This window comes from Amblyraja radiata, chromosome 39 (assembly GCF_010909765.2).
Source record: "Amblyraja radiata isolate CabotCenter1 chromosome 39, sAmbRad1.1.pri, whole genome shotgun sequence".
Classification (NCBI taxonomy): Eukaryota; Metazoa; Chordata; class Chondrichthyes; order Rajiformes; family Rajidae; genus Amblyraja; species Amblyraja radiata.
The window spans coordinates 7,601,010-7,616,686 of NC_045994.1; the positions used below are offsets into that span (position 1 = coordinate 7,601,010).

A 15,677-nucleotide genomic window follows, 5' to 3' on the forward strand; every position below is an offset into this window, starting at 1 on the left:
TGAATGTGTCCCCCCTGTGAAGTGTTGGCCTGTTCCTGCCTTGCTCCACCCATCTAATGTTCGTCCCTCAGTCAACAACAAGGGACGTTTGTGCCACAGCCACGCATCCCAAGGTAATTCCCGGGAATGCTGACAGGCGCTGACTCATGAAAGGACATGCCACGAAACATTTGGCCAGGATTGCAGTATTAAGGAGGATTTTAAAGAGCGAAAAGTAGACGGAGGAGGATGTGGTGAGGGATTTACAGAGGAACTTCCAGGGATTTAACGCTTTACAGCTGAGGCAGTAATACATCGATGTAAACGTTTGGCCGTGCAAGAGGCCAGAACTATACATAGAAACATAGAAAATAGGTGCAGGAGGAGGCCATTCGGCCCTTCGAGCCAGCACCGCCATTCATTGTGATCATGGCTGATCGTCCCCTATCAATAACCCATGCCTGCCTTCTCCCCATATCCCTTGACTCCACTAGCCCCTAGAGCTCTATCTAACTCTCTCTTAAATCCATCCAGTGATTTGGCCTCCACTGCCCTCTGTGGCAGGGAATTCCATAAATTCACAACTCTCTGGGAGAAAAAGTTTTTTCTCACCCCAGTCTTAAATGACCTCCCCTTTATTCTAAGACTGTGGCCCCTGGTTCTGGACTCGCCCAACATAGGGAACATATTTCCTGCATCTAGCTTGTCCAGTCCATTTATAATTTTATATGTTTCTATAAGATGCCCCTCATCCTTCTAAACTCCAGTGAATACAAGTCTAGTCTTTTCAATCTTTCCTCATATGACAGTCTCACCATCCCAGGGATCAATCTCAACTGGCTGAGACTGTATCTTTTGCAGGCCTGTACTGCTGGAGGTTGTAACTGAAACAGCAGGACCATGGGCAGATATAAGGAAAGATGCAAACATTAGTTTACTTTAGAGATACAGCACGGAAACAGGCCCTTCGGCGCACTGAGTCCGCGCTGACCAGCGATTCCCGTATCCTACACACTAGGGACAATTTACAAGTCTTACTGAAGTCAATTAATTTACAAAACCGATACATCTTTGGAGTGTGAGAGTAAACCGGAGTACCTGGTGAAACCCCATGCAGGTCACGGGGAGAACGTACAAACTCCGTAAAGACAGCACCATAGTCAGGATCAAACCCGGGTCTCTGGCGCTGTAACCTCTGCACGACACGAAGAGTAGTATTTTACAGCAAAGTTAATTATTAATTACTCATGGTGAATCTGATCAATAGAAATACAAAAAATAATATTGGTCGGTGCAAGAAGAGCGGAAAAATAAAGGAGCAATTTCATCTGGATAGTCCGTTGGCTGAACCAGCTTGTTGAAATCACACACAATCAAAGGCAAAGATATATTTTTGTGTGAAACGGGCTGATAATGAAATCAGTGTTTCAGCTACACTTGTTTTTATTTCACTTGTAGGAGACTAGCGCTGACCTCTGGACCTCGAGGGCAAGGAGCTGAGTTTAAGCTCCCTCGCTGCCCAGGGAAGTAGCGTAGAATGAAAGCCATCCTTTGTATCCTCCATCGTTCGTTGGTCCTGGTGGTCCTCCTCGGCATCTTGGAGCTACATGGCTTGGTACAGGACGATGCCGTGAAGCAAGTCCCCAGGATTCAAGCGCGGCTGGCAGGCAGGAGGAAGAAAGGGAACGAGGGGCGGATCGAGGTCCACTACAACGGCGAGTGGGGCACGGTGTGTGATGATGACTTCTCCATTGCAACGGCGCATGTGATATGTAAGGAACTCGGCTTCATTCAAGCGGAAAGCTGGGTGGCTGGTGCCAAGTATGGCCATGGAAAAGGTAAGAAAAATTAACATCGCATTATGTCTATTGGAATGGAGTGCTGTAAGGTCTCTGGAGATCATTATCTGATGCCATCCAGTTCCACCTGTAGGAAGGAACTGCAGATACTGGTTTACACTGTACATAGAAACATAGAAAATAGGTGCAGGGGTAGGCCATTCAATATGATCATGGCTGATCATCCAACTCAGTATCCTGTACCTGCCTTCTCTCCATACCCCTGATCCCTTTAGCCACAAGGGCCACATCTAACTCCCTCTTAAATATAGCCAATGAACTGGCCTCAACTACCTTCTGTAGCAGAGAATTCCACAGATTCACCACTCTCTGTATAAAAAATGATTTTCTCATCTCGGTCCTAAAAGACTTCCCCCTTATCCTTAAACTGTGACCCCTTGTTCTGGACTTCCCCCAACATCGGGAATAATCTTCCTGCATCTAGCCTGTCCAACCCCTTAAGAATTTTGTAAGTTTCTATAAGATCCCCCCTCAATCTTCTAAATTCTAGCGAGTACAAGCCGAGTCTATCCAGTCTTTCTTCATATGAAAGTCCTGCCATCCCAGGAATCAGTCTGGTGAACCTTCTCTGTACTCCCTCTATGGTAAGAATGTCTTTCATCAGATTAGGAGACCAAAACTATACGCAATACTCCAGGTGTGGTCTCATCAAGACCCTGTACAACTGCAAGATAGATGCAAAATGCTGGAGTAACTTAGCGGGTTAGGCAATATCTCTGGAGAAAAGGAATAGGTGACATTCCGGGTAGAGACCCTTTTTCAGACCCAAAATGTCACCTATTCCTTTTCTCCAGAGATGCAGCCTGACCCGTCGAGTTACTCCACCATTTTGTGTCCATCCAGTATTAGGTCAATTTGGTGGCAGGTCTTTGTGTGCCAAGCTGAAACAAGCGCAGTGAGGATGTTGCCAAGACATGGGCTTGTGCTATAGGGAAATGTTGGGCTAGGACTTCATTCCTTGGAGCGCAGGAAGATGAATGGTGATATTATTGCGATCTATGAGATGATGAGGGGAATAAACAGGGTTAATGCACAGTCTTTTACCTAGAGTATTGTGAATCATGAATCAAGGGACATTGTTTTAAGATGAGAGTAGAAAGATTTAATAGGACCCTAATGGGTAACGATGGTGGTTGGTATATGGAACGAGCTGCCAGAGGAGGTAGTTGAGGCAGGTACTATGACAACATTTAAAATAAATGTGGACAGGTACATGGATAGGAAAGGGCAAGAGCAATCTGGGTTAAATATATCCCCAGGGGATGATACATTTCACCTACTTGGGGTAAATTTGCTGATTCAGGATTTGTACATATTTTTTCTCATTGACTGACTGTGTTTGGTTCTGGTATACCAGTATCTGTTCATCATTAGTTGTTCTTAAATAAGTGAAATAACATTGTTATGTGCTGTTTAAGTTGCCAGGGGTAAACGGGACAAAAATGGTTGGGAACCCCTGGGCAAGAGGGGTATGGGTCAAATGCAGGCAGGTGGGACCAATGTAGATGGGCCATCTTGGTTGGCATGGGGTAGTTGGGCCGAAGGGCCTGTTTCCATGCTGAATGACTCTATGACAATTCTGTCCACTTGGTCAGTTTCTTTGAGGCAGTTTTGAACTTCTCCCTTAAATATGTTTTCTTGCCCAAACCTAATTTTTCCAGCTTCCATAGATCTGTCTTGAATGTGCTCCATGACAGAGAACTATGGGTTGCCAGGGAATTTGAAAGTTTCACAATTCTCTGATGGAAAAAAATCTTCCTCATCTCAGTCCACATGAGCTGACCCGTATGCTATAATTCCCAGTGCTAGACTCATTGCCAAGCCTGTCATTTCACAAAGAATTTAATGATTCAACAACTCTTATGCTCTGAACCTTCATGGGCTCCCACTATTCAAAATGTCATCGCAGTACAATCTTCTCAACCCCGAATCTTTTCACAAAAGTTGTCCTAGGGAAGTATACCATTTAAGAAGACCAAAATGTATGCAATATTCCCATGTCAAAGCTACTAGGAGATATGACTCTTAAATAAACCTCACCTATTTTTCTCCCTCCTCCCTGCTTTCCTTCCCCTTCCCTATGACAAAGGTCTACTGAAGAACACGTTAATCTCTCATTAACCTTGTTGTCTTGCTTGCCTTGGGAAAGCAGTCTGTATAATCAAGGGCCACTCAGAACCCAATCATTCTCTCTTCTCCCCTTTCCAATCAGTCACAATAAACAAAAGCTTGAAGGGTGAACCACCTCATTCAAGAACAGCTTCTTCCCTGCTGTTATTAGACTCTTGAATGGACTTTTCATGTACTAGCCATGCAGTCCCGATCTTCCAACCTACCTCATTGTGGCCCATTGCACTTTTTTTATCTGTACTTTCTCTGCAGCTATATATCTGCACTCTGTTTATTTTCTACTTTGCATTGCCTAGATAGCTTGCAAAACAATGATTTTTACTGTTGCTTCACATGACAATGATAAACTATTATCAATACCAGCTTTACTATCCAACCTTAAGCCAAAAGGAGATGGTTGATGGGGTTGTTGATACCCACGTGTTATTTCTCCCTTTACCTGGTGTTCTCCAGTTCCATAGAATGGAATATAAAGCATAAAATATAGAGCTGTGTGTTAACTCATCTTGGTACTTGTGTAGGAAGGAACTGCAGATGCAGGTTTAAACCAACAACAGACACAAAATACCGGAGTAACTCAGCGGGACAGGCAGCATCTCTGGAGAGAAGGAATGGGCGCTGTTTTGGGTCGAGACCCTTCTTCAGACCTTGTGTCAGGGGAGAGGGAGATACAAAGATCAGGAAGTGTAAGGTGTGAAAGCAGGACAAAGGGGATAGAAATCAAGGAAAATGTGGAATAGATCATTGTTAGCTGGGAGAAGGTAACAACAAAGCAAACAGAGATAAAATGTACTTGGATACAGTCAAACTGGCCGGTGAATTGGGAAGGGGGAGGAGGGGGAAAGCAAGGGGTTACTTGAAGTTAGATGCGTCAATGTTCATACCGCTGGGGTGTAAGCTGCCTAAGTGAAATATGAACACCCCCTTAGAAAAGATAATTGCGCTGGGAAAAGAGCATAATTGCTTAAATTTATTGGAATTAAATAAAAATTCAAGTCCAGTTGGCCTGCATAGGGTCAGCAAATAATCAAAAGGAGGGTTTATTTAACGTGCTGCATCAGTAATAGTATATAGACACAAAGTGTGGAGTAATTCAGCAGGTCAGGCAGCATCTCTGGAGAAAAAGGATAGGTGACGTTTCGGGTCGGGACTCTTCTTCAGATAATTGCAGCCTGTAATCCCAATTTGACTTAGCGGGAACTAAGGAAGGACACAGTGGGGTAGCGGAGGAGTTGCTGCCTTACAGCACCAGAGACCCAGGTTAGATCCTGACTACAGATGCTGTCTGTACGGAGTTTGTATGTTCTCCCTGTGGTCGCGTGGGTTTTCTCCGGATGCTCCGGTTTCCCTCCACATTCTAAAGACGTGCAGATTTGTAGGTTAATCGACTTCTGTAAATTGTCTGTAGTGTGTAGGATAGAACCTGTATGGGTGATTGTTGGTTGGCAAGGACTCGGTGGACTGAAGGACCTGTTTCCACTCTGTATAGTCTTAAATAGTGGAAACAAGCCCTTCGGCCCAGCTTTCCCGCGCTGACCAACATGCCCCATCAACACTAGTCCCCCTTCCCATGCTAGGCCTAAACCTATCCTACCCATGTCCATGTCCAAATGTATCTAAAATGTTATGATGGTACCTGCCTCCACTACCTCCTCTGACACATCCTTCCATATAACCACCGTTCTTTGTGTAAAACATTGTGCCTGAACTAAGACAACTATTAAATTACACAAGTTGTTAGTGCAACTGAGTAACTGCGTTTGGGTTTAATTACCAAGATGATTGGGTGATACCCAAGGAAAATGAATTGCTTCCTAGACTTGCCCATAAGCACAGCTTTAGGCGGGCTGGTCCTGTGGTATTTTGGGCACCTATTGTCCTTGGCTCTGAGTAACCAGGGGGGGGCCAGTACTGATGGTTTATTGTTGTCCGCAGGCCGTATTTGGATGGATAACATCCGGTGTACCGGGCGCGAGACCACCCTCGCTGCTTGCAGTTTCAACGGCTGGGGGATCACTAACTGCAAACACTCAGAAGACGTGGGAGTGGTGTGCAACGAAAAGAGAATACCTGGCTTCAAATTCACCAACGCTGTCTTCAACGATATAGAGGTGGGCCAATTGCTGTGTTTCCCACCAGTTCTGTTGAATAATAATAATAATAATATATTTTATTGTCATTGTACATAAGTGCAACGAGATTTGGGTATGCAGCTTCCATCCGACATCATAACTTAAGTAACTACTAAAATTTAGGTTTAGATACCCCGAGAACATGGTTTGTACAAAGAACATTACAACAGTAAAATTGTCAAAACAGACTAAAGTGCAGATGTGTCTGTGCGACGTGACCATCCGAGGGAGACAGTCCATGGGGGTGGGGGGCACTCAGCAGGGCCGAGTCAGAGCAGCTATAGCTCTGGGAAAGAAGCTGTTCCTGCGTCTGGATGTGCGGGCGTAGAAGGCCTTGTACCATCTATGGCCTTGTAACGTCTGCAGAATGAGCAGACCCACTAATGAGCAGAAGTAACTACAGCGTCGATATTTACAGAAGAAATTTGGGTTCTTTGGTTGAGGAGGGATTAAAGTTGAGCTCACCACTATTTCATGGAATGGGGGTATATCTTAAATTGGTCGCATGACTTTCTCTTCCATGTTACAACGGTGTGAGTGATTTCAGGAGGATCATATATGGCCACCTGTGCAAACAAATCCTTTGTGATCTGAATAGTTCATAGGCTGCGTCCTTGGAACAATATCTGTACCATTACTTTTCGAAAGCCCCAGTGCTCTGTGCAAACATCTCTCAACTAAACTGAACCAAACCAAAGTAAACTAAACTAAACTAAACATGCTTGTTAGAGGAAATGACAGTGGGATTATAAGGATAATCACTTAAATAGGATAAAGCACTTAAATGAGCAGTAGAAGGTCAGATAGCAGTGGACAATCGAGACTATGGAGGGATTTGCAGTCAGCACATATTTAATGGGGTTGGTTACAGGGAGTATTTTAATATAGAAACATAGACATAGAAACATAGAAAATAGGTGCAGGAGTAGGCCATTCGGCCTTTCGAGCCTGCACCGCCATTCAATATGATCATGGCTGATCATCCAACTCAGTATCCTGTACCTGCCTTCTCTACATACCCCCTGATCCCTTTAGCCACAAGGGCCACATCTAACTCACTCTTAAATATAGCCAATGAACTGACCTCAACTACATTCTGTGGCAGAGAATTCCCGAGATTCACCACTCTCTGTGTGAAAAATGTTTTTCTCATCTCAGTCCTAAAAGATTTCCCCTTATCCTTAAACTGTGACCCCTTGTTCTGGACTTCCCCAACATTGGGAACAATCTTCCTGCACCTAGCCTATCCAACCCCTTAAGAATTTTGTAAGTTTCTATAAGATCCCCCCTCAATCTTCTAAATTCTAGCGAGTACAAGCCGAGTCTATCCAGTCTTTCTTCATATGAAAGTCCTGACATCCCAGGAATAATTAGTTAGAGATTCGTGGAAAGTGGGTTCACTCTTTTTGGAACTTCCAGATATTTGTTCAGGCTTACTTGTATGAATTGTTCTTTTGTAATACAGAATTTCAGAAAGTGATGATGTTGGGATTTAAGACTTCCCACTGAATGAAGTTTACTGAAAATCAACTTGCATACTGCAGATCATAATGCTATCACATTTGAAGGAAATATGCTTGTGCCTGTGACGAGTCTTAAGCTCGCATGTTCAATCCTAGTGTTGTTTTCTAATATTATGTTCTTCAACCAGAAACAAAGATCTGGATTTGCTGTTAGCCAAATGTGGTAAGTGACCAATATTATGGGGAAATTGGTATTAAACCATAAAGGGCAAAAAGTCCCAAGCATTTTTTCACTGAAGCTCAGATAGTTTAATCTCTGGACTTTGTCCAACCATAAAGTTCAATAGTTCCAAGAGGAGAATTAGGCCATTCAAACTGAAAAAGTTACCTTTATAACAACTAAACAGGTTCGCTTATTAATAAACAGACAACACACAAACTGTTTGGTAGACCAGTTCAAAACTTATGTGGAGGGAATAGACAGATGACATTTCAGGTTCGAGGACTTCTGACTGGATGACCTTCTCCTTTGCCATATACCATACCAATGCCATTTGCCATTGGATTTGATTTACTCTTAAAATCCAAGGTCATCCATTCCACTTCGGCTTGTTTCATAGAAAAATAGGTGCAGTAGTAGGCCATTCGGCCCTTCGAGCCAGCACCACCATTCAATATGATTGTTAATTCCGGTTCTTTGACTAGTCTGGGTCAGTAAAACACTGAATCGAATACTGGAGTCCAAATCCTACTTATTATCGGCCGATGGAAGGGAGGGCGAACTCCAGTCAAGTGAGCAATTACAGACACTTCACTGTCCTCATCCACTTCTCTGAACAACAGAATTACATCGTATTATATAGTGTTTTTTGTCACCTTAGCACATTCCACAGACATTAGTCATGGTCAGAGGTACAGGAAAATAAAAGTTTCTACAGAATGCATCACATCAAAGGCATTTTGTCACATGGTACAAGATATATTAAAAACATTGGCCACCTCTCAAATACATCAAAGAGATCTAGCTACTTCTCTGGTTCCTCTCTCATCACCTCCTCCCTCATAAACATAGGACACTTGGTATACGACATTTTACTTTTCAAATACATCAAAGAGATCTAGCTACTTCTCTTGTTTCTCTCTCGTCACCTGGGAGACAAATGCCTTTCTGTATTAATCTACTGGAGAAAAGCCTAATTTGGGACTAAATATAAGGTGTAAGCTAGCCCAGCAACCATTTAATCTTCTTATATTTTTATCTTAATTCGGCTTGATCAAAACCATCGGGTCAACTACACCACTCAATCATGGCTGATCTATCTTTCCCTCTCAACCACATGCTCCTGCATTCGCCCCATGACCCCATAACCATCCACCTATCACTTAGTAGAAACAAGGAACTGCAAATACTAGTTTATATCGAAGATAGACACAAAGTGCTAGTAACTCATCAGTTCAGGCAACATTTCTGGAGTTAAAAAGGCCAGGGTGACATTTCGGGGTCAGGCCCCTTCTTCAGCCCTTCTTAGGTCTGAAAAAGTGCCCCGACCCAAAACGTCACCCATCCTTTTTCTCCAGAGATGCTGCCTGACTCGCTGAGTTACTCCAGCAATTTGTGTCTATTCACCTATCACTTGCCAGGCTTTGTCCTGACCCTCCTATCTTTAATCCTTCCATCCCCCTCCCCCCAGCAACCCAGCACAATCAGTCTGAAGAAGGGTTCCAACCCGAAAAATCACCTATCCATGACCTCCAGATGTGTTGCCTGACCCACTAAATTACACCAGCACTTTGTGTCTTTGTTGGCTGTTCAGACGTACAAATTTTTGAGCTGATTGCATGCTTGTGAGTAAATGTGGTTCAGTTTTATTTTGGGATAGTCATGTCTGGAGTTGAATTAAACAAGGAGCTTCAGATTTTTTTTTCTGTTGCCACATCATTAAGATAAAGATTTATCAGGTTTGCTCTATTTTTCCCTGGAGGTGGGTAAAAAAATGCAACAATTTCTTTCAATATTTCATATTGGTTGAAAGTGGCCATATGGGAATGGTAGAATTATGATCAATCAGTTTTTGTTGGACAAATGATTCAACCCCAAGTCCTTACATGTGCCCATTAGAACGGAGACGAGGAAACACTTTTTCTCTCAGAGAGTGGTGAGTCTATGGAATTCTCTGCCTCAGAGGGCGATGGAGGCAGGTTCTCTGGATGCTTTCAAGAGAGAGCTAGATAGGGCTCTTAAAAATAGCGGAGTCAGGGGATATGGGGGGAAGGCAGGAACGGGGTACTGATTGGGGATGATCAACCATGATTACATTGAATGGCAGTGCTGGCTCGAAGGGCCAAATGGCCTACTCCTGCACCTATTGTCTATAGTCTACTGTCTAAGAACGTGATCTGCATGGACACATGCCTGGTGCTGGAAGGTGACATTAGTCTGGGTAGCTCTTTCTTTATTAACAGGGACACAATGGGCACAATGGCATTCTCCTGTATCGTAAATGGCACAGTTCTTAAATGGGCAGATGGAATTTAGAAATTGATTACATGAAGGACAGAAGCAACATGAGGGGCTGAATGTATTCCAGTGATGGTTTCTGGAGAGGAAATGCATTCAGCAGCCCATGTGTTTTATATCGGATGCGGTCTTCCATCTACAACATTGGCTACAGATCATAGGCCCCGCTGTTGGCCTCATTAGATCCAATGTTCCCTGTTTCCCACCAGCATATCAGACAGAGCCATCAACCACCATATTCCAGCCAAGACAACTATTTTGCAGAAAACATCAGGCTACAGTTTTGATTGCTGATGAATTAGTTCCACTGAGTTCCAAGCCTAATTTGCTGAACCACTTCTGTTTTGTTTTAGTTGCCGTTTCTTAATAATTTTGCACAAGCATAAATAAATAGACCTCAGAGAGGGCCACTTGCACGACAGCCATGGTCAGACTGCATTCCTTCCGAGTTATCCGCACTGTGGAACGATGTGTTATTTGCATTCCATTTTCCTTGAATTTAGAATTGCCTGGTAACTGAGGTATTAGCATGATTGACATTAAACCTATCGATTGTGGATTACTTGGTCCAGTAGAGTGTGAGTGTGTGAGTGTGTGTGTGTGTGTGTGTGTGTGTTTGTGTGTGTTTGTGTGTGTGTGTGTGTGTGTGTGTGTGTGTGTGTGTGTGTGTGTGTGTGTGTGTGTGTGTGTGTGTGTGTGTGTGTGTGTGTGTGTGTGTGTGTGTGTGTGTGTGTGTGTGTGTGTGTGTGTGTGTGTGTGTGTGTGTGTGTGTGTGTGTGTGTGTGTGAGAGAGAGAGACTGACTTTCTAGACCTTTGTATCTGCAAAAATATTGAAGGAAAGTCTTATAGATTATGCATTTATAGAGATTCTATTAATTAATAGAGCTGCTGCCTCACAGCGCCAGAGATCCAGGTTCGATCCCGACCTCAAGTACTGACTGTGTGGAGTTTGCATGTTCTCCCTATGACCATATGGGTTTCCTCCGGATGCAAGGACTTCCTGAGGTAAACACAAAATGCTGGAGTAACTCAGTGGGACAGGCAGTATCTCTTGAGAGAAAGAATGGGCGATGTTTCAGGTCGAGGGACTTCTTCAGACTCTGTGATTCTTCCTGATTTGTGAGCTCCAGTTAATTTTGCTTTGGGCACAATTGATTTCATTTGTTCAGATGTGGGTGGGTGTTTTGGGTTCAAAACACATGCTGGAGATTTAAGGTAGACAGAAATGCTGGAGAAACTCAGCGGGTGAGGCAGCATCTATGGAGCGAAGGAAATAGGCAATGTTTCGGGTCGAAACCCTTCTTCCGATCCGAAATGTTGCCTATTTCCTTTGCTCCATAGATGCTGCCTCATCCGCTGAGTTTCTCCAGCATTTTTGTCTACCTTTGATTTTCCAGCATCTGCAGTTCCTTCTTAAACATGGTGGAGTTTTTTGAGTGGACTCTCCCATGAAGAATGAGCGGGAAAAATATCGTTCCATTCCTGGATTGGACCAAAGCTACTCCCAAGGATAATCTGAGCCTTGGCCACTGATCTGTTCTATTGCTTGTGAAGGAACTTTACCATCTATAGACTGTGCTCCTTCTCTCTCCCCCAAAACGTTGCCTATTTCCTTCACTCCATAGATGCTGGCGCACCCGCTGAGTTTCTCCAGCACTTTATTCTACCTTCAAACTAACCCTTTTGAAGGGAAAAAAATGAGTGCCTGGGGCCGGGGAGGAGGGAGAGACAGGAAATTGCAGAGGCCTCCTGTCTCTGGAAGGCGGAAGTAATGTCTGCCACATGAGAAGGCCAGTGCCCTGCCTGTGACCCTTGCAAAACCGAAGCTATAACATTCCCGCCCTCCAACACTGTCACACCATGGCTACAGAGTGCGCTGCCCACAAACTACTTACTCACCTCTGACTGCCCCTCCTCAACCAGTGACCTCCACCAGCTGAAAGGACATAAACAGCAAGAGTACATGACATTGGGGCACAGTAGGGCTGCACAGTATCACAGCAGTAGAGCTGCTGACTCACAGCAACCAGAAACTCCATTTCAATCCTGACCACGGGTGCTGTCTGTGCAGACATTGTACTTTCTCTCTGTGACCACGTGGGTTTTCTCCGGGTGTTCCGTTTCCTCCCACATTCCAATGATGCGCAGGTTTGTAGGTTCATTGGCCTCTGTAAATTGCCCCTAGTGTGTAGGATAACATAGAACTACTGAAAGGGTGATTGATGGTGGGTGCAGACACAGGGCCTGTTTCCATGCGCTATCTCTAAACTAAACTAAACTAAACTGAAATTAAACCCGGTTTGATCCTGGGTCCTGTCTGTATGGAGTTTGCAAGTTTTTTCTGTGACCGCATGGGTTTTCTCTGGGTGCTCCAGTTTCCTCCCACACTCCACAGATGTACAGGTTTGTAGGTTAATTGGCTTCGGTAAAATTATAAATTGTCCGTAGTGTGTACGATAGAGCTAGATAGATGGCACAATGGGCTAAGTGTTCGGCTGGCAACCAGAAGGTAGCTGGTTCGAATCCCGCTTGGAGTGCATACTGTCGTTGTGTCCTTGGGCAAGACACTTCACCCACCTTTGATTGTGTGTGTCCTTGGGCAAGACACTTCACCCATCTTTGCCTGTGTGTGTGAATGTAATTATGTGAAGCACTTTGGTGTCAATGCAAGTTGACTAAAAATGTGCTATATAAATAAAGAAATTTAAAATTTAATTTAGTGGACAGGGTGATCGCTGGTCGGCACAGACTCGGTGGGCCGAAGGGCCTGTTTCTGTGCTGTACCTCAATACCTCTAAAGTAAAGCCTACTTACTAAAGTAAAATAAACCTATGGGGGAAATGTGCATGGATAATTGAAGAAGGGTTCTGACCCGAAACGTCACCTATTCCTTTTCTCCATAGATGCTGTCTGTCCTGCTGAATTACTCCAGCATTTTGTGCCTATCTTGCTTTGTATAGAAACATAGAAAATAGGTGCAGGAGTAGGCCATTCGGCCCTTCGAGCCTGCACCGCCATTCGATATGATCATGGCTGATCATCCAACTCAGTATCCCATCCCTGCCTTCTCTCCATACCCCCTGATCCCTTTAGCCACAAGGGCCACATCTAACTCCCTCTTAAATATAGCCAATGAACTGGCCTCAACTTCCCTCAGTCACAAATGCGGGCTACAATTTGACCAACCACATTCCCGTGAAGTGCCTTGAGAATTTGCTTGCATAACTGTGAGGTTTTTTATTAGCTTTGTGCATCAGAAATTAAAGTTGAGAAGTTACGGGTTTATTACGTTTCTCATATGATCCATTGAACACTGTGAAAGTTTAAACAAAGTATATATTACACAGCCGGGAATTGTTCCAACGCACATCTGTTTCCCATTCCAAGGAGCGCGGAATAATTGGTTGTTAGATTTTATGTACTTCCAATCTCGCCTTCCAGCTGAGGAATGCCACATGATTAAGTTGTCATCTAGATTGGTATTTTCTGGGAGGAGATTGTTGTGCAGGATGAACCAAGAAACTGGTCTCTTCAGTACTGCCACTCTACTGAGGACTGCGGTTACATTGAGAGCTGGGGTGGCAAACTTATTCAGGTAGATTACATAGAAACATAGAAAATAGGTGCAGGAGTAGGCCATTCGGCCCTTCGAGCCTGCACCGCCATTCAATATGATCATGGCTAATCATCCAACTCAGTATCCTGTACCTGCCTTCTCTCCATACCCCCTTTAGCCACAAGGGCCACATCTAACTCCCTCTTAAATATAGCCAATGAACTGGCCTCAACTACCTTCTGTGGCAGAGAATTCCACAGATTCACCACTCTCTGTGTGAAAAATGTTTTTCTCATCTCGGTCCTAAAGGATTTCCCCTTTATCCTTAAACTGTGACCCCTTGTCCTGGACTTCCCCAACATCGGGAACAATCTTCCTGCATCTAGCCTGTCCAACCTCTTAAGAATTTTGTACGTTTCTATAAGATCCCCCCTCAATCTCCTAAATTCTAGCGAGTACAAGCCGTGTCTATCCAGTCTTTCTTCATATGAAAGTCCTGACATCCCAGGAATCAGTCTGGTGAACCTTCTCTGTACTCCCTCTATGGCAGTGGTATACCCAGTAAAGCCGCTGCCTCGGTTACTTGGGTTCAGGTCTGACCCTGGCACTGTCAGCAGGGGTTGTGGACATACTTGCCATGGTTGCATGAGCTTCCTCATGATATGTAATTGGTAAGAGCAGTTTGGCCACTGTAGGTTGTCTTAGCATATGAGTGTAGGGGTAGACTCTGGAGGGAGTTTGGGATGGCACAGTGGCGCAGTGGTAGAGTTGCTGTCTTACAGCGCCAGAGACCCAGGTTTGATCCTGACTATGAGTGCTGTCCGTACAGAGTTTGTACACTCTCCCTGTGACCATGTTGGTTTTCCCCGGGTGCCCTGGTTTCCTCCTCACACTCCAAAGACGTGGTTAATTGGCTTCGGTAAAATTGTAAAACTGTCCCTCATGTGTAGGATTGTGTTAGTGTATGGGGATTGCTGGTTGGTGTGGAATCAGTGGGCTGAAGGGCCTGTTTCCGCTCTATCTCTCTAACGTCTAAAGAGTTGATGAGAATTGCATCAAATAAAAGCTGGGTTTAGTGTAAATGAGCAATTGGTGGCGATCATTATCACATTCGGACAAACGGCATGTGCTGTATCCAGCTAGGACTCTAATGTCAGCTAGTGCAGCAGCACCACTTGGATTACTTCCTCTGGCAGAGGCAGAAGAAACTATCCCATCCAAAGGCCTGGGTTCGAACCTGACTACGGGATGCTGTCTATACAGAGTTTGTACGTTCTCCCCATGGGTTTTCTCCAGGAGCTCTGATCTCCTCCCACGCTCCAAAGACATACGAATTTGTCGGCTAAGTGGCTTGGTAAAAATTGTAAATTGTCCCTAGTGTGTGTAGGATAGTGTTAAAAGCCCCTGTTCCACTTAGGAAACCTGAACGGAAACCTCTGGAGACTTTGTGCCCCACTCAAGGTTTCCGTGTGGTTCCCGGAGGTTGCAGGTAGTGGAAGCAGGTAGGGAGACTGACAAAAACCTCCAAGGAACCTCCGGGAACCGCATGGAAACCTTGGGTGGGGCGCAAAGTCTCCAGAGGTTTCCGTTCTGGTTTCCTAAGTGGGACAGGGGCATTATTAGTGTGCGGGGATCGCTGGTTGGTGGGGACACGGTGGGCTGAAGGGCCTGTTTCCGTGCTGTTTCTCTAAAAACCTAAATCGGCAGTCACTTGTGCCTCCACTATATGTTAGGATTAGATCGTGGGAAGAAGGGGACAGTGGAACTGTAATGCTAGGTAAAAGAGAAAAAGCAATAAAGTTATATAAATCAGGCAGTTGAACCTTTAGCCTAATGTTCCATAAATAGTGTTTACAGGACTTGCAACTTCTTTGCCTCAGGAATGTTTGACCGGCAAGTCGTTAAGATTGTGAGATAAACGTGGATGGGGTGGTTTAGCCTGACCTCAGATGGTTGAAGTCGATGATAAATATTTTGTTTATTCCCAGCTGTCTAATCTCAAACTGCACACAACTTTCTCATTTTCTTTGCCATCAAGC

General features: G+C 44.4%; 1 protein-coding gene across 2 annotated transcripts in view; it reads left to right on the forward strand.

Annotated features, from left to right (window-relative positions):
* Positions 1-15,677, forward strand: part of loxl2 (lysyl oxidase like 2) — a 66,197-nt gene that overhangs the window by 5,401 nt on the left and 45,119 nt on the right. For both annotated transcript variants that reach the window (XM_033014084.1, XM_033014083.1), the window contains exons 2-3: positions 1,438-1,817; positions 5,904-6,079. In XM_033014084.1, coding sequence (XP_032869975.1) covers positions 1,517-1,817; positions 5,904-6,079 — 477 coding nt within the window. In that variant the 5' untranslated portion in view covers positions 1,438-1,516. The remainder of the gene's footprint in view (positions 1-1,437; positions 1,818-5,903; positions 6,080-15,677) is intronic.